This window comes from Camelus ferus, chromosome 20 (genome assembly GCF_009834535.1).
Source record: "Camelus ferus isolate YT-003-E chromosome 20, BCGSAC_Cfer_1.0, whole genome shotgun sequence".
Taxonomy (NCBI): domain Eukaryota; kingdom Metazoa; phylum Chordata; class Mammalia; order Artiodactyla; family Camelidae; genus Camelus; species Camelus ferus.
Window position 1 is genome coordinate 8,111,582 of NC_045715.1, and position 20,369 is coordinate 8,131,950.

Genomic DNA, 20,369 nt, shown 5'->3' on the forward strand with positions numbered 1-20,369 from the left:
CTGCTTATGGTGCCCCATGTACTGAGTGCTTACTCCTTTTTTATGTCTTTCCTCACAGAAGCCTTTTCACTTCCCCTAGAATTTACATCAACTCTCACACTTTGCCAGTATTTAATAGGGCGAACTAATTAGTGATTTATTTTAAAAGAACTTTAAGAAGAGAGAGTGCTTTCAGTTTCTCAAAAGATTTCCAGAGCTGATAATTTGCTATTTGTCATGTGTATCCTGAGAGTAGATTGGGAACAAACCATCTATTTCAGTTTTGTGCTCTTTAAAAAATAATCATTTCAATTTAGTATTTTAAGACTTACTTGAAATAATATGAAATAAGTTGAAGGTACTAAGATTGGGTTGTGAGTTCATCATATCAGGATGACCTTGGGCTTCGGGACATTTTTAGATGAGTAAATGTTTTGTTGTATATTTTGCTTTCACAGATTAACTTTATAATATGCTGTGTTATGTTTGCTTTAAACAGTCAGCTGTCTTTAAAAACTGAAGAAGAACGTAGCCTTTTGAATTTGCCTTGTGTCTCCCCTCCCTCCTTTGATCCACCCCCTCCTTCCTTCTCATCAGTTGCAGTTTGCAAATTTTCTTTGGAAAAGGCCAGACAGTAACTGTTACAGGTTTTGCAGCCTCATACAGTCTCCATCACATGTACTTCTTTTTTTCTTTTTCCCTTTTGTTAACATTTAAAATAATGCATAGGCCTTAACATAAACTGGCTGTGGGCTGGATTTGGCCTCCAGACCGGAGGTTGCTGGCTGCTTCTCCATGTATTCTCATCTGTTATCATCTCCCTTCAGCCTAAATCACCACTTGTAGCATTGCTCATAGTATTAATAACAGATTTTCATCTCATTAATAACAGATTTCTTTTTTCATTTTTTCATTCATTTCATTCATAATTTTGCTAGATACAGAATTCTAGTTTGACTTTTTTTTTTTTTTTTTTTCTGTTCAGCAGTTTAAAAGTAAGTCCCCCAGCCCCTTCAGTATTCTGCTGTTGCACATGACCTGTCTTGTGTGTGGCTTCCTTTGTATTCATCCTCCTTGGTGCTCACTGAGCTTCTTGAATCTGTAGGTTGATGTTTTTAATCAAATATGGGAAAATTCAGCTATTATTTCTTCAGCCATTCTTTCTCTCCAGTTTTCTCTCTCCTCTCCTTCTGGGACGTTATTTACTTGTGTGTTACACTACTTGATACTGTTCCACAGGCCTTTGAAACTAAGTTCCTTTCCAGTCTTTTCTTTCTAGGCTTCACATTTGATAATTTCTATTGACTTCAAGGTCACTAATCTTTTCTTTTGCAGAGTTCCATTTGTTGTTTTATTTCAGATATTGTATGTTCTGTTATATTATTTACATTCTTTTTAGAGTTTCTTCTGGAATTCCTGTTTATTGTATAGAGAGCAGTGTGGCTGATACATTTTAGAGGCTCTGGATTCTGTTATCTTCTGAAGATTGCTGGGTTTTGTTTTAGCAGACAGTTGAATTACTATCACATCTGAAACTCAAGGAAGATTGATTTTAGGGTTTTCAGAATAGGTCTGTTTTATATGCCCTGATGCCAAGATGTGATGTTAATGGTAAGGCATAGCCTTCTGAGATGTCAGTGGAAAGGCAAGGCTTCTACCAGGCTCCTCTGTCTTGGAAGGACTTGAACCCCAAGTCCTGTGTCCAGTACTGGGAGCTGCTGTGGATACGTTGCTCAGTTGTTTCCGCCTGCCCGTGGGTTGCTTTCCCCTGGGTTCCTTGAAGTCTTAACCCTCCGCACGAGCAGTTCAGGACTCAGCCAAGGATTTGAGGGGTTTGTTCTCAGATTCTGGACTCCCTTCTCTGGGGCTCCCTCTTTTCTGGGATTTCCTCCCTCAATTTCCACCTGTTGCAGCAGCCCGGTGCGCCTACTGCTTTCAGCCTCATGGGTGACTGTCCTTCGGGAAGGGTCGTTGAAACGTGGATCTTACCTCGTTTGCTTCTCATCCTTCTAGGGTCAAATCCCATCCAGTTTCTGCCTGCTTTTGATCACTCTCCAGTACCTTCCTGTTTATCATTTTTTGTTGTTGTTGTTGTTAAATATATTGTCCATGGTTTTATTGTGTTGACGGGAAGGTTAGTCCCATATAAGCCACTCTGCCATTACCAGAAGCCAGAAGTCCTGAATGAGTAGATAATGCATTCTTGATATCAGTGCAAGTTTTTATAGAATTAGGCAGATGGTTATCTGAAGAGTTAAGAGACTCTGGGAAGACTCCCAAGCTGGCACGGGGAGGAATTAGTGCTCTGATCCTTTGGTTCATGAGTGTGGTATCCTGGGATGACTGGCTCCACCACAGTACTCGCGGCTACACACTGTTGTGTCAAAAATGGACTGATTATCAGCTCTCACAGTGAGAGCTTTGTTTCATTGTCCCTTCTTCCTTTTGCTGTTGTGAGGTTATCACTATTTACTGTACATTATAGGTACCTATACATTAATATTACTTGATTAATGTATCTTCATCTCCACTAGAGCCTGGGTTCTCAAGGGAAGACTGTATGTAGCTCAAAGCTTTGCACACGGTAGGTGCTGAGGGTGGAATGAGACGTACTGTGCCGAGCACAATGCCTGATGAACTGGTGCCAGTACTTTTTTCTTTCCTGTCTACTCTCCTCCACTGTGTAAAGGTTTGTGAAATATAATTGGACTGGTAAATTGGGGAAAGGAACAGATTATTTGTTCTAATTACTTTTTTTTTTAATGTGGCTAAGTAAGAATAGTTTGTACTAGTAAGAGCTACATTGTTACATTATTTGGGGAGAAATTAAGAAATTTAACGACTGAAAAAAATGAAAACATGTTCCGTATTACTATGGAAATGCACCTTTGACTTTCCTCATCCAGAATGCAAAAGAACAGTGAGAATGTAGATTAGGTCTCTATCAGAAGTTCCTCACCTGGGTTTAAGGTCTCCATAGAGACGACAGTCCCTGAGCCCGTGTACAGAACTGCATGTGTGTTTGTGTGTGTGTCATTCACTGACTAGGAGATGCTGCACAGTGGTCACATGGACTTTTTTAATAGAGACATTTTGAAGTTTCACTTTCTTTTTCTTGTAAACTAGCTTTTTTTTAATTGAAAAAATGATAGATCACTATTGGAAAAAGATGGAGATATTTTAATATTAAAACAGAAGAAGACTGTGTCCATATAGTTCTTGTGTCATTTTAAAAAGTGTGTGTGTGTGTGTGTGTGTGTGTGCACGCACAAACATGAAAAATGACCTGGAACCTAAGGTGCTCACAGTGGTTGATTTGTTTGAAATGCTCTTTCCTTCTTGTATCATATGTCATTGTTTATGTTTCAGAACTAAGGTAAATCTTACAGTGTTAACTCATTCAAAAAGAAATGACAATAAAAATTAAGTACAATCAAATATATATCATTCTCCCTGGTCCCCTTTCCCCAGGGGAGACTGTAAACACCACCAGTAGTGAGTGACTTATGTATCCTTTCACACACACACACACTCATACACTCATTTTTATGTTTTGACAGATGCATGCTATATACATTGCTCTACTCCTTGGATTTTGTTTTTTGATTTGTTTGTTGGTTTTTTTTAACTTTGTATCTTGGAAAGCTTTACAGTCTTAATTCTTACCCTCCCTCAGCCTTACCAAAAGGAATTAAGAACACTGGATGTCATATTTCTAGAAATGATCGTTTATTCTCTTTGTTGTCCTTTTCAGTTTTGGTGTGTACAAACCTGCCTCCTAGTGGTAGCTCAGAAATTATTTAATTTCCTCTTGGCTCTGATTGTTTCTGGGGGCAGTGACCTCGGTGGAATGTCTGCTGTGTGCTGGGCCTTTGGATGCTTTGCCTCATTTATTGCCCACGGTTATGTATCATTTCTTGCTTATGATTATTATTTGAACATAGCACTAACAGCACATGAATAATACTTTGGTAACCTTTCAGGTTTTTTTCCTTTTTTTTTTTTTTTTTTTTTTCAGATGGGGCATCTTCTTTTGTTTTTTTTTTTTATACTTTTAGTTAGGGAGGTTTCAAAATAATTACAACTAGAATGGTGTAATAACCCTCTACTTGCCCGGCATCCAGCTTTCATAGCTCACACCTGAGAGCAGTCTGGTTCCCTCTACTCCCCTGGGTGTTTCCGCTCCCCTAATGTTTTACGACCTCCGATACAGCATTCATTGATATGCTTTTGTTATATAAGGTCTGAAGGACAAGGAATGTTTTTTCACATAATCACAATTCGTGTATGAGACCAAAAAAGTTAACTCCTTACTATGATCGATGAAATCCTATCAGTGTTTAAATTTCCAGTTCCCTACAGTGTCATAATTTTTAAACATTTTGTTAGAATCAAATACAGTCCACGTGTTTTGTAGTTTTATCTGCTTTTTATGTTTTTTTCATCTACAAGTACCATTTCTAATTCTCTCTTCCTTTCTTCGCAAATTATTTGTCAGAGAAGCTAGGTTTTTTTGTCCTGTAGAATTTTTCATTGTTGATTTGTTTTTAATGGTCAAATATATAAATAGATTTCTTTTGAAATTGTTTTAACTGGTGGCTTTTAATTTTCTAGATATTCTTTAGATACCATCACATTATATTTGAACAAGCATTTGTTGGCCAACATCATTCTATTTATGGCCTCATTTATGGCTTTCAAATCTGTATTTGTAGATTTGAAATATAGAATGCTCTTTGAAATAAAAGTTTATAAGGAAAAATAAGACAGAATCAGATAGAATTACTTTGAAGACAACTGTGAGAGGTGCCTATACCTCTCACATTAGATAATGAATGTATTGTGTCTGCTAAGTTTGTGATAGGGCTCGAGGAGGAAAAATTCTCATTTCTTTTTGAATTAGAATGTGGTCAACTGCTTCATGTCATCCAGAGAAAGGCTTTTCAGAGTCTCTGCGGTGTGGCCTGGGTGTCTTGGAGTTTAAGTCTTTCCGCAGCCATGCGTCTTGCTGAGGGGATGCTGTGTATCCACCAGCAGCACGGGGCTTGACCCAGAGGGGAGGGTGGAGCGGGGATGTCCACTGGCAGAAGCAGCCGACACAGTGTCACCAGTCCGCCGGCAGGTGGCTGGGCAGATCCTTACGTCATAGTTGTTTGCTGGGTCTGACACGGGAAACTGAAATATCAAGTATTGTTTACCCCAAACTGACATTTCATGCAGTTAGAGTTCTAGAAGAAATGTAGTTGTAGCCTTCCCTTTCCAGTCTTCTGTGCCTTTAATACTTTTTTTTTTTTACCCAAAAGGTGTTTGCAGTTATCTCCACTATTTCTTCCCTTCTTCCCCTATGTTTCTAATTTCATCCTCTTTCTTCCTTTTCATTTCTTAGGGAATGTAGATTTATTTGTATCTGTAGTAATTTGAGATCACAAAACAGAACCAGTGGAACCAGAAATCTGAAATATCAAAGTATCATTTACCTCAACACATAGTAAGTACAGTTCCCACAGTTCCTAGAATACTGTGAGCATTCCCTGTTTCCTGGTGATGGATGGTGGGCTTTCTGGGGAGAGGGGAGGAAGCTGACCTGGAGAAGGTGGGCAGTGCACCGCCCGCCAGGTCGCCAGAGTTCACTACGCTTAGTTTCTATATTTTAGCCTGTAAGATCACAACACCGTGTATTTAAGTCCTTCCTTTTCTTTCTTTATTTTTTTTTTTAATAAGAGGACCTTTAAGAAATGTACTATAAGGAAAATGGATGTGTTATTTGCAGACCGGGGGTGGGTCAGAATGCTAGCTTGAAGACAGTAGACTTGTTTAATCTGATATCCACACCTCCTGGGTGTCTCTCAGTGATCTGTCTCTACATCTTCATCCTTAGCCCTGGATTCTGTATGTGGGGGCACATACATGCATATGGGTACACGTGTGAAGCCATTATTGGGTTAGTAACACAAGTTTAGTGGACCCTGGCATTTAGCCTCTCAGGGTAAGAACCTCTGTCTTCATATTCCTTTCTCACCCCGTGGTTACCATGACGACCTTTCATTCTCTACATCAGAAATCATCACATGGGAGGAGGGGGAAACCAGCGTTGTCATGCTCTCATAATGATACCTAAACCACCGTGGGCAAAGTACTTTAATGTAATTATTAGAAAACTGTTCATCCATGTCAGTTTTCAGCATCTTTACACAATACTTTATGTTTAGTTTTTGTATTTTCATACATTGAATTTTTAGCTGGAAATTTACTTTCTAGTTTAGGGCTCATATTAGTAATTAACTTTAAATCTGTTTTTGGTGGTATGCTTATTAAGAATATATGCTTTGGCTTTGCATTCTAGACATATAGTGGAGTGGACTTCCTTAGCTGTGAAGTGTACTTGAATTCTGCGCACCCCGCCCCCCCGCCCGGTCCTCCCTGGGGCCCACGCACGTCAGCAGCCCCTCTGATTGGCAGGCAGATGATGCTGCCGCTGCCCCACTTGCTTGGTAAAAAGTTGCTTTGAAGAGCAGGCGTTTAAGATTTTTTCCCTTCACTTCTTGCATTTCGTTCAATTTTTGAATCTTGATCTGATAATATGTGTAATTTAGAGAAGTTTGGCTGCATGTTGGGATTACCTGGAAAACTTTTAAAAATGCTAATTTAATTGGGTACAGCCTCGGTATCAAGAGTTTTAAACACTGAGACTAATATTTAGTGACTGGAGTATGTAGCAGAATTTGAGGTTTACTCTTTTAGGTGATGTATAATCAGTCAGCAAATCAGGAGCTGGGAGAGTGGCACTAAGGGACCTCAGGCCGACTTGCTTAGGTAGCTGTTTAATAAAGGAGCTTTTCAACTTCGACCTTAACCCCTTACAGGACTCCTCACAGACTCCCAAACAGTGTGAGGTTTTGGGAAGCAGACTGGGAGTTTGCTTTGCTTTTTACTTGGAAAATGCGTCCTCAACCATAAGAGCTAGCAGCCTTTGTAGCGCCTTCTAGGGGTTAGAGGGTGTAATTACCCCACTATTAAAAGCGCAGAGTTTGAGCACAGTGGACTAACAGTTCTCAGCTCTACCTATCAAGGCTACTAACTGCCTACAAAGTAAACCAGCTGATAGGTTATTAAGGGACAAAAAATAATTCAAAAGCCTAAGCTGGTTCAGTATAACACATTCATTGTGTCTGTACATTTTGTTATTTTCATGGTCAGTTTTGATATCAGGATGATTGTCTTATAGAAGAAACATTGCATTTAATTGATCCATAATTTTAAAGCATAACGGAGCTCATATCTACCTTTCCCTTTGAACTATTTCAAGATGTTCTTAGTACCATAATGGAAACATGCTTTCTAACAAAAATGAATAGTTTTGCCGAGACTAGGCCATAAAATCATAGTAAGTTTAGGCATTTCACATTTTAAAATTATTACAACATTCTGTTCTGAATCTTCTCTGGTGTTTCACGACTCATTATCATACTAGTTTAAGAGACTGTTCATGTCCAGTTAACCTTTATCTCTACCCTGCTTTTTCCACAGCCATCTGGATCTTTTTAAAACCCTTGAATCCTTTAACAGAAGTTGATCACAACCTCTAGCCAGATTTTTTGGGCCCTGAGATGCTCAGCTCCCCTCCCCTGTCCTTGGTACCTACGTCTTTTTTTCTCGGTTCTTTCCTAGCCACCACTCACCTTGTATATTAGCTTGGTCACGTGAACAACTCTCTAGCACCTCCATCTCACTGAATTCTTTGTCCTTCCTCCTGGAAAAATTCAAATTTGGCATTCCTTCTCAGTTTCCAAACTTTGTTAGAGTAAAGAATACTGTTGAACACATTGTACCAAAAGCATGGATTTCCACGTTCACGGATCCCTAGTTGCCATTCATCAATGCTTTTATTTGTCCTTAAAGTTGGTCAGTTCTTCTTTTCTCATCAGACCTTTGTCTAATTTTTATCAATCTCTGAGACTCCTTAACATAAACACCAAACTCCTTTTCCTTTGTAGGCAACCATGCCTCTGGTCTCAGTAAAACTATGGCAGTTGATTGTGCACTGCCTCTGTCTCATCCTTCCCATCAGCAGACTTTTCCCAAGAGAAGACCCTTCTCTCCTCCTTCCCTTCCCTCTGACCTCAGAGAGTCGCCCTGGGTGTTTCCCTCTTCAAAACCAGCCCCTCTCCTGGACCTGCTGCTGGCCTCTCCTGTCTTCAGAACCTTATCCTCCACATCCCCCACTCTCCTGTATCTTTACTCTAGGTTTTTTTTGGGGGTGGTGGTGGTTTTTTTTTGTTTTTTGTTTTGGTTCCTTCCCTTGGGTCTATAAACGTCTTTGAAAAACATCAAACCAAACAGCCCTCCCTTGACCCTTTGTTTCTCTCTGGCCCTTAAGTTCATTCTCTTCTTCTTTGCTGAATGTTTTGAATGACACGTCTGCTCTATTCTTTCCTTTACCTCCTGTCCCATCACTTTTTCAGCCCTCTGCCCATTGGCCTGACATTCCACTACAAGCTTTGAGAAGCATCACTAGGACCTTTTAATTGCTCAATCCAGTGGGAGCTTTTTCAGTCTTTATCAGTTGCATCATCTAATGATTTGACAATGAAACACTGTTCTCTTGACTTATGTGGACAGATTGTTTCTATTCTAATTTTTTCAGCCATTTCTTCTTTTTTCATTTCTCTCTTTCCTCCTTTCTTTTCTTTCTCTCTCTTTCTTTCTTTCCTTCCTCCCTTCCTTTTTTTTTTCTTTTGCCTTTCTCTTGGGTTTCTTTTCCTCTACCTCTCATCCCACCAATGATTCTTAACTGGAGGGTGGGTAGCCCACTTGTCAAAGCTTTCAAAACTTATTCAGTCTGGGGTACCATATGTATAGTTTCTGATCCAGTGGGCCTTTCTAGAAACTATAATATAGTGGTTCTATGACATTCTGTTACACGGAGGTACTATAATTTACTTAACCATTTCTCAATTATTCATTCAACATGTATTTATTGAGCACCTACTGTATTCCACGTGCCATAGATTATTTAGGTTTTTTCCGTTAAGAAAAGTACTGTAATGAACAGCCTTTGTTTCACTCCTTTCACAGTCTTAGTCTAGATTCCCTGTAAGTTGATTCAGTATATTAATAGATAAAGGTGGGTTTCAATGATCTTGATGCCTATGGCCAAATTACTTCATAGAATAGTTATATTTTTGTTTCCACCTACTCTCTGGTGTGGTTTTAACAACCAATTACATAAGAAGGTGGCTCTCATATCCTGTATCTTTAGACCTATTGTCTCCAGATTTATGTTCCAAACCGCTTTGAGTTCCTGACATTCTACCTTGTTTTCTTTGCTTTCCAGCCTCCTTCTGCTCCCTGCCCGTCAGATGCCCTCCCCTTCTCTCAACGAGATCTCTCGTTTTCTTCTGTGCATATTCAGCCCATGTATAATTTCTTCCATGATGGTGTTTCAGGACCATTTTTCCTTTTTCCAAGACAGCCACATTTACACCCTTCCGTGTTGCCTTGACGCCCAGTGGACATAGTCACACAGCTACCACGTGTGCAGGGATTGCTTGTTTACTTCTGTAAGCTCCTGCACGTAGGATTCTTCATCTTTGTGTATCACCAGGGCCAGCACACAGGAGCTAATAAATAATTCTGAACTAAATGAACCATTCAGTATATCAATGTTTTTAAGTTTTAGAAATAACCCTCAGGGTGTTTTATATGATCTGGAAATTTGGAATTTAGAACCTATAGCCAGCCAACATTTTTTTAAAGATAATTCAAGCACATTTAGGGGGTTTAGAATTTTTACTAAATTTAAATAATATTTATTTTTATATTAAAATATTTATTGTGGGTAATTTAGTAATTAAAGAAAACAGAAATAACATTAAAACTGCCTGTTAATGTACTACCCTCAGATAATCATTGCATTTTAGCCTATTTCTTTGTAGATCTGTGTTTGTGTTGTGTGTGTGTGTGTGTGTGTACATATACATCTATGTGGCACAAAATATTATTATGTAATATACTTAGAGCACTTTTTCTGCCGATAAGTATTTTTAAAACATTTTTAATGGCTAAATAAAATTCTATTGTATGGGGCTACCATAGTTCTTTAACTAGTTCCTTACTGTTTTACATGTAAAATTGTCCCCAAGTAATTGTTAACATAAATGCTGCAGTAAATACTGCAATAGTGATTCATTTATTTAACAAATACGTGTTGAGGGTCTAGTGATCTAGGCACCTGTGTTCTCTGTTGAATAAGATACAGTTTAATGAAGAAAGCGAGTACGCACACAGGCTCTCGGACTGTCTTGTGATGAACGCTGCTCTGGGGCCGAGAACACTGCTTGGGGTGCAGACCAGGGCCCAGGGGCCTGAGTCAGGGAAGGCTTCCTAAAGGAGGTGTTTACAGGGGTATTGGCTAATTTCTTTGTTTTGGGATGTTTATTAGAATAACACCAGGTTAATACAATGAAGCGTATCCTTTTTATTCATCATTGAGGGTTTTTTGTTTTGTTTTTGTTTACACTAGAGATAGATGTGTTTAATCAAAAAGTATGTTTTGGGTATTATTTAAGTTACCTCTCCCCCTGCCTCTGCCTCGTCCTGTTTACTTTTCCAGATTATGACAACATGCTTCCTCATACTGAAATACCTCTGTGTACTTATTTTACACCCTACTTGGACATGTCTTTCTAATCTTGGAATATACTTCTGAATACAGGCTGTTACATCCATATTCCTCTGTGAGACTTTTCTGCCCCTTGGTCAGATTTTGATATCAGGGTTATACTGGCTTTTTAAAATGATTTAGAAAACCTTTTGTGTTAGCTTGTGCTTTGGAACAGTTTAGGAAATGATTTATTCTTCAAAATTGGTTAAGAATTTGATAATAAAACCATCTTGGCCTTTAACCTTTACAATAAAGGTAATTCTGCATTATTATCTGGTAACTTTATCAATCACCCATGATTATTCTAGTTGAGTTTTTCTCTTTCTGGATCAAGTTGAGTAACTTTATGGGGTTTTTAAAAGAATTTTTACCAATCACAGTTTTTAAATTCATTGGTGAAGAGTTGAGTCTCTTTTTTTACTTATTCAAGCAATATTTTTCAATTTGAAATATTATATTAGTCTAGACTGTCATTTTAGGCATTATCATAGAGTTTGACTTCATGAAAGACATAGGTCTAGAGGTACAAGCGATGTGTAACATACAGGTTAAAACATGTTACTTACAAAGGTAGCTTTACGCAGCTGACTGTGTAGTGAACACTGGGGCTAGTCTTCATTTAGAAGGGCGTGTATACACGGTTACCGGTATTGAATGCATTTTTAACATTACATCTTTGTCATATACTTAGTCTTACTGAAATTGCTCTAGCAGTTAACAGTAAGAATAAGGAGCTTGTCCTGACGTGTAATGAGGGGATGTGGGAGTTAGGCTTATTCAGTAGTAAAAATATTACAGCCACATATGGTGATATTTTTTCAATCAGATGGTATCTCTTTCAGTAAATAGAGGTGCTTTTTACAGTTCCTTAGGATCTTCCTCATAAAATTTAACTATTAGTGTTTTTGCTGTGTGTTTTTAGGGCTCAGTGAGGGGTGAGAGCCTGAAGGTGTTGGAGAAGAGGCTATTGGTGCTATCAGAACAGCGAGAGAGAAGGGGGAGCTAACGGAATTAAGGCAGAGATCATTTAGATCTTTGGTGGGTCTAATGGAGTCATAAATACTTGATTCTAGTGCCATCAGTGTACTGATGCCGTTTCCCGAATGTAGAAATTATTTATGATGCTAGGGAAGATAAAGCGCCAGGTTCTTAAGTGAAACCACCTAATGCCAGTTTTTGGTTTGTGTGCAGAAATTCCTTTATCTCTGTTTCAGAATGCGTCCGTGCTTCTCTGTGTCACTTGGCAGGTTATTGTTTACACTGTCAGTGGATCACTCAGTCCGTCTTACTGTCGCTATTACTGATGATCATGAGCTGGAGAGAAATGGGTTCCACACGCAAGGGGTTGGCTGCACAGAGAAGGGAGTGACGGCTCTGAGGAGGGTCTTAGAGCAGGTTTCCTACAAGAGGCGACGTCTTGAAGGGATGGGCTGGAAGGGGCAGCTGGGAAGAGGCTCAGGGATCTGACGGAGCCTGCAGGCAGGGGGCTGGAGCTGAAAAGAACGGAGTGGGGTCTGGCAGGTGGGGAGAGGAGGTAACGGGATCAGAAAGAACTTCGTTAAGCTGCACAGGGGATTCAGGCTTTATATTTACTGTCAAATTAATATTAAAATGATCTTTTAAAGGGTATAATAATCCATAAGCCCCTCCAGGAGAGCTTTTAAAAAATTTTTTTCTATCTCTAGTTCTTCCTTTTGTACTTGACACAAAGTTGACATTCAGCACAATAGAAACACACAGCTTTCGTTGAACCAAATCGTAACAGTTTAGTGTGTTGGTCTCCAAAACTGTGATGTCTTGGATCCCAGGGCTCTTGAGGAGTGATGTTGAGGATCTGAGATGGGGAGGGTAAAAATGGTTAGAGAGCAGGTGCTTACTGTGAGCCCTTATTTGAAGATTGCTTTATTTTTATAAGTGATTTGTTTTTAATTATCCACTCTTCTTCCCAGAACCCCAAAAGGAAGGTGGTTTCCTGAGGGCTCCAGGACTTTTTTTTTTTTGGTTCAGTGGTTTCAGATTATGTTTTACAAAGAGACATTTTTCTTTTTATTTATAATTATTTACCTATGATGAAGATAAAATATTTTTGCATGGTTTTCTTATATAAACAAAATTTTAAAATATGTAAGGCATTAAACAAAATAATTAATAGCCTTAACCATTAACAAATAGTTTCTGCACTTTTATCAGAGAAGACAAACTGTAAAAAGGTACATTTTTAATAGTTGCAGAACCAAAATATCACCTACATTGTTGGTACCCTCTCTTTCCTGCCACTGTCTCAGCCATGGGCCCCTCTGGATCTTAGGGACAATTTTGGATCCATTCATGTGTTGCTGGGATCTTTTCCAGGTGACAATTCCAAGTATATTTGGTAAAATTTGAATTAATTAGGCTTACATCTTAAATACAGTAAAAACTTGTTACAGTAAGATATGTTACTCATCTTAGATTTACTAGCGTGATGTGAATGTCCATTTTCCATGTATATCTATTTTTATGTGTAGTTTTTGTGAAATTATCAGTGACGTTGGGGAGGGTCTGATGGAAGATGTGTCCGCATCTGAGATTCCCATGCTACCCATTTTAAATCACATGTACCCGCCCATCCCCAACCTCGCCAATCAAGGCTTACAGTGAGACACGTTGTGATACCCTTGGTTGAGGACTGCCCTTCTATCAGTGAGTTTCAGGCTGCAGATTTACAGTCCAGCAGTGAGTTTTGAAATCAGTGTATTTGGGCAAGGCAGCATTTTTCATGTTTAATAGGAAAGGATAGAAATTAGAGTGTAGGTAATTTGGTTTCTGCATTATGTATACACATAATATATATACACACACATGTAATTGGTTGGAATGTAAAAATATGTTTCTTACTCTGAGTCATAGTGAAAAAAATGATAAATTTTGCCTTTAAATGTTAATAAATTGCCTTGTCTGAACCAATTAAGAGCATGTATTAAGTGAGTGCTTTCTCTGTAGTTGTGGAGAGTATCTTTAAAACATCATATTTTACCAGGAGAAACATTGAACAAAGGTTAAATATAAACAAGACTTTTTATAAAAATTGAGGGGAAAGCTTATGATGGCTGTTATAATGCTTTTACTGAAGATTGTATTTACCTATTGAACTGGAGCTCCAGGTAAAAGCATTTAAGTAAATGCTTGTACCTAACACAGTAGATGTCCTAAATCTACTGATTTAACACAAATGTAAATCAAGGTCGTTTTTGTGAGAATTTGTTATGTTCAAGTACAAATAGAAGGTGGCCAAACCTCAATATACTAGACAGAACCTGTTCTTTAAGTGCATATTAATACAGTCGAGCGTTTGCTGCCTTAAGCCACAGTTGATTCTATTAATAAGAAGTTGTTTTATTGTATAATGCCAAATTGTGTGTGCATAAACCCTTAAACACAGTCATTACTGCTTTGAATATATATCTAATATATCCGTATGTATTATTTATGGTTCTTAAGTTTGGAGAAACTGCTGGCATAGAAATAACAGTGCTTTTCATTTTTATGTTTCTAAGACTATGTATTTAATACTTGTTTACATTTTGAATGTCTACAGTGTACTTTCATGTATTTTATTTTTTGAGACAGTGGGCCTTGTCTTTTGTTACTTATGTTAATATAAATTTCATCCATACATTTGAAATTCTCCCTTTGAAGTAAAAGTCCTGCTAAATGCAGTGTTCGCTTTCTGCATTTAAGAAGGGTTACTGTTTTTATCAGTCCTGTTTCCAGTTTCACTTGGCATTTCATAAGAAATAACTAAAGTTTTTGAGAAAAAATTGTGTTATTTCCAAAGGGTGTCTCTTTTCCTCTCAGATCTTATTCCAGATCTGATCACTAGCAGGAAGCAAGTAGGAAACTGCTGAGGGGAATGCATTTGGCAGGAAGAAAATCTAGTTCTGTTTGCTGTTGCTGGTGCATAATATCTAATATTTTCAGCTAGTTTTCCCACTTTATTCGGATGCCCCCCCTTCGTTTTGACTGGGCAGGCTGGATGGCTCAATATGCAGTTGAAAGAAGTTTGATCAGTAAATCAAAGTTTCTTTGGATTTCTGGCTTTTCTGGCAAGGCTGACAGGGAAAGAGGCAGATAGACCAGGGTTTGAAGGGCCTACGGTGGGATCTGTGCCTTTTATTTATCTGGGGAGGGTGCTATTTTGGAGGTTGCATCTTCCGTGGCCAGTAGCGGTATTTAGCATTGGAGACCATTCTGGGGGCTGCTGGTGTATGCTGGAAGGCATAAATGGTGTGTGCTGGAAGTACCAATGTTTCAAAAGCATTTAAGCTATACTCCAATGGACTATCTAAAATGTTAATATAATTATGGTTACTCTGTTCGTTTCAGTATAAAATAGTGTCCTAGGAATTTTGTAACTTTTACCATTATAGTAAGCACTTAGACCACTGCATTAAGCTTGGAATTGGTTGCTGTCATAGTCATGAAGTCTGTATGTCCTTATAAAATTTAAATTGTTACCAAAGTAGAATATGTGCTTATTTACAAAATCCAGTTGTGCTCAGAGCTCAGCTGGGAGGACTGTGGGCTCTGGGCCCAGGCGCCTCCGTCTCCCGTCCGCCCCGCGGGCAGCTTTCCCAGCTTTGGGGGTCGCTCTCTCAAAGCCGTATGCGCAGGTGGCCGCTCTGCAGCCGCCAGTTTGTACAGGGTCTCTTCCGCGCGGCGTTCTGGGATCCGGGGCTGGTGCAAGTGTTGGGCGTCGGGCTCCTGCTCCTCAGCCCATCTTTTCCTTTATTTGTCCATCTTTTCTTTTATTTCCTACATGTTTGTCTTAGGTCTTAGGCCATCTATGACCTTTGCTTAGACTTGTTCCTAAGCCAGTAGACATTTGTTATATCTCTCTAATAAAATCCCTATGTCTTCATAAACAAAGTATTATTTTCAGGTACTTTTATTAAGCAGCTAAACATTTTTAAACTATGGTTCGGTATTTTAAATGCACTAGTTATTTGCATTATGGAAACAATTGTAGGCCTTGTGACTAAGAAATAATTAAAATTACAAATATAATTTTTAAAAGGATTATATCATTACTTTAATAGTTTACACATATTTGTTCCATAAATAATTCATTCAACAAATATTTATTACTGTATGTTAGGTACTGTTTATAAGTAGGGTGTTTATTTTACTGTATTCTTATTTGTATATAATGTATTGATTTATAATTTTTTTTTTGTTTTTCTTAGACAAAATTGAAGAAGCACAAAAAGAACTTAATGGGGCAGAAGTGTCAAAAAAAGGTAAATTAAAATCAACCCCAGTATAGATTTTATTCTTGCAGAGATTCCTATATAGACACCTTGTAATTGCAGCCTTGCTAAATCAATCAGTGTAAGCATATCACAGAATTAAAAATCACCTTAAACTGATGGATCCCTACAAGTATATGGACTTTGCTTTTTGCAATGTTTTAACTACACAGCATGCTCTAGAAATACTAATATGTTGCTGGTGGGAGTGTGAAAGACTGTTACAGCTTTCTGAAAGTCCTGTTCATGAGACTTTCCTGTAGCAATAAAGGAACCAGTGCAATGGATGCTGATGGCTGTATTCACACATGTGTGTGCACAGGTGTGTTCATGCAGTGCAGTACTTTCTTGAAATGACAAAAACCTAGGACAACTAAAATAACCCAAATGCTAGTCAGTGCAGGGATAGTTGAATAAGTTGTAGTACATTACATCTCGGGATGTTAAGCAGCTTTTTAAAAATGTTAATTATTTCAATTGACTATGATGATTTGTTGCTAAATGAGGAAAATGAAATTGCAATGTAGAATGTAAAATACACCATTTTTTCCTATCAAAAACGTGCCGGCACACATGTTTATATAAGATTGGATAGAGTTTGAATGGACTTCTACACAAATGTTAACAATGGTGAGAGGAAGGGCAGAGGAAGATTCTTTTATTTATCTGGATTTGTGTTCTTTTATTAGTTATAGTGGGCAAATTTTGTATAAAAAATAAAAAGTTTAAAAGCAAAAATTATTTTTCTTCATGGAAAGTATACTAATTATTTTCCCAGATAATATGAAAAAAAAATATGTAGAACTTTGGGAAGGAGGAAGACAGGAAGGGGGACAGAGTTCCAGCACTCTGTTAGTGGGTGAAATTGATTAAAAAGATGTAAGATTCTCTTTATGGCGTTTAGATTTCATGATTTATTATTTCTTTGTCCTCATTATAGCTTTGAATTAAACAATGGGATATTTTGGCAGAGTAATTTAGCCACAGAGAATTCCAATTGAAAGTCTTTTTTTTTTTTTTTTTTTTAATCTAGGAGTCTAGATTTTTTTTTAATCTAGACTCCCATTTAGGAGTCTTTAGTGGAAATAATTTCTCGCTGTCCATGTTCTCCATCCCTTGGCGCAGCCTGTGAAGCCTCCAGGGTGGTTTCCAGCTAGTCTGACTAGTGATGCTATGATGTGCGGCCACCTTAGAGTGTCTTCCTTCTTTTTCCTCTCCCCTCACTCCCCCTGGCCCTGGACTCTCTGGAAGGCCCTTACCAGATATGACCCTTTCATGACACTCTTGCAGAGAAACAAGTCTAAGAAGAGCAGAGGTCACCACAGCCACGCTGTCCCTTTGAAAGGTTGACTCAAGATCCCTTCCCCTCGTTGCCAGAATCATAAAAGTATTTGAGACACTCAGGCTATAAGAACCTTATGATTTAAACTTCTTTGTCATAGTCAGCCTTTTCCACACCTAGTAATGGGTTAGAGCTGCTTCAGTTAGGAAAATAAATGTGTCTTCCTTTTCCCTCCTTTCTTTCCTACTCTGTGGCAAAGAGCTTTAAAAACAGTGAACTAAATGCCTGATAGGAAGGAGGAAATGGAACAAAGGTTCTCAAAAAAGAAATTGGATAATGAGGCTGAGAATAATCCAGTGGGCTACATTTGGCAGGCTACACTTATTTAAGACCTAGTATGAATACCAAGTGAGCATTGTTCTGTGCAATTCACTGCCTAGAATTACTGCTTGGCTTTCATTTTTACATACGCATTCTGGGCGAATTAAAAATAAAATAGTTTTCCTCCCAAGTATAATTAAGGAATAATATCAGTTTGTCTTTAACAACATGAGATAAAAATCTTTGGGTAATAAAGATCTTGAGATTTCTCAGATCTTTGCTTGCTGAGCTGTCTGTTTTATTAAAGGAGATTCATTTCTTCTTTTGAAGGATATACTTAAAAATTTAGAGTTATTTATCTTCTTTATTGATTAAGATGAGTCAACTAGGTTAGATCAGTTTTTCACTATTTTTCCAACTTGCTTTTGATTATTTCCCCTTGAAAGTTTAAATTTTTTCTACATCTGCCTTTTTTTCCCTACATTGCTCATTGTTACGAGGCTTTGTCTCCATGGAAGATGCTGTGGTCCTTAACCTACTTGAGGTTCTTTCTCCCTGTCTTCTTTTTTTAACCATTAGGACAAGTAATAATTTATCTTCAGAAGCATTTAGCGTAACGATGGGCTCATGAGAAAAACAAACTTGCTTATTGGTAGCTTAGAAAAGGTATCTTTCCTGTTTTCTGACATTTTAAGGAAGGATTCATCCGTTCAGTGTAATATGGTGACAGAGAAACTGACTTTGCTCATTATACACCAACAGAATAAAGAAGTGCACCAAATTATGTTGTATTTCTTTTATCCTTTCTCTCTACTTATAAATGAAAACCGGATGAGTTGAGTTTGATTTATTTTGGTTTTTATCAATTTGGGAATAAATATAGCATGCAACATTCATACAGTTCTCTATTATGTCCCTGTTTTCTCCCTTACAGTGCTGCTTACTTCTTAGCATCCATTATGTTTGACACTATTTCTAAAATTATTGCAAGAGATTTGAATAAAATAAATAGTGACTGTCACAGATACAGTGATGGAATGTGTATAAATAAACTGGGAAAAATAAATAGGTTAGGAGAGCGTTTATGTGCTGTCTCATGAATAAGCTTTAATTTTTAATGCTTTGTTTTAAATTTTTATCACACAGTACTTGACACATAAATTAATGTATGTAAATATAACTAATATATGTTATTATATACATATGCACTATTATATATTATAACCTATATTTAATATATAATGTGTATATTAATATATGTAATTTATATTATTATAAAGCATAAGAATAGCATGATAATCTTTGATTCTATTTTTTTGCTCATCCTTTTAAATTTTAGAATCAACTTAAAAAAAAAACTTGTTGAAACTTTGGGATTGCATTGAATTTGAGCAAACTGACAGTTGTCACAATTTTCAGGCTTCCTATCCATAAGGATAGTATATTTTTGATACTTGTGTTTTTTGTTCAGTGTCCTGTAATTTTTTTTACATATGGATCTTGTACTTATTGGATTTCTCTCTTGGAACTTTATTTGGGTTTATTGTGTTATTTATTTAACTGATTTCATTTTTTTTTCTGTGAAATTGTTTTCTAGCTCTTGTTGGCAAATAGAAATGCAATGTATTTTTGTATATTCATCTTATATCCAGCCACCAGGCTGAACTCATTCATTTTGAAAATATGTCTGCAGATGCTTTAGAATTTCTTGTAAACAGTCTTATCAGCTGGGAGTAATGAAAGTTTTCTTTCTTCCCTTTTAAATCATTGTTCCTTGTCTTTGTTCTCCAGTAAAAAATCAGCAGAATGATAGTGTAGCATCCTTGGTTTGTTCTTAATTTTAGAGGGAATGCTTCTGATATTTCACCATTAAAATGTTTAAATATTTCATGAAGAATTAGGTATTCTGTGTTCAAGAGATATTGGTCTATGATTTTGCTTTCTTATTATTTTCCTTCCCTGGTTTGTTTTAAGGTTTTATAGCTCCATAGAATGATCTGAAGACTGTGCCCCCTTGCTTCCCATGGAGTTATCTGATACTGGAATGATAGCTTTAAGGGCAAGTCTTAGAATATATTTTGATTTTGGAGAGGGGTTAAGGGTAGATTTTTAAGTACCAAGTCGATATATTTAATAATATGAGACTTCTCGAGCTTTCTTTTTTCTCTTCAATCGGGTATTTTTCTTATTTATCCATTTTATTAAGTATTCACATTTATTGGCAGAAAGTCATTCATGGTGTTCCCTTACTCTTTCATTGCTGTTAGATCTATAATTGTATCTCCATTTTCTCATTAATATCGTTTATTTGTACCTCTTCTCTCTGTCCTGATTAAATCAGTCTTGCCAAAGGTTTTTCCATTTCACTCCCCTTTTATTGTACCTTTTACTGTACTAGTTTCTGGTTTTCTTGATAGCCTCTTGTATCATACTTTTCAGTTTCACTACGTTTTGCTCTTTATTATCTTTTCCTCTTCCTTTCTTTGGGTTTATTCTGTTACCAAATTTCCTAGGTTGCAAACTGGGCTTATTCATTTTTAAGTCTGTTCTTTTCTATTGGAATCACTTAAAGCTATTAATTTCCTTCTAAACATTGCTTTAGCTATATTAAACATGATTTAATATTTGCTACTTTTATTAATTTCCTGCTGGTTTCTTCTCTGACTGCTCTTGATACAATTTTTCCCCCATGGGGATGGTTGAGGATTTTGTTTATCTTTTTGTTAGTAATTTCTAACTTAATTGCATTGTTACATTAATTGGTTTTTAAAAGCAGTTTGTATTTTTAAACTAATTTGCTTTCTGTTTCTGAATACAGGATAAACAAAAGTTTCTG

General features: G+C 37.3%; 1 protein-coding gene across 1 annotated transcript in view; it reads left to right on the top strand.

The window, feature by feature from the left end:
- The window catches only part of HIVEP1 (HIVEP zinc finger 1), a 142,373-nt gene that overhangs the window by 66,058 nt on the left and 55,946 nt on the right, over positions 1-20,369 (top strand). The window contains 1 exon segment of the mRNA XM_014557482.2: positions 15,868-15,921. Coding sequence (XP_014412968.2) covers positions 15,868-15,921 — 54 coding nt within the window.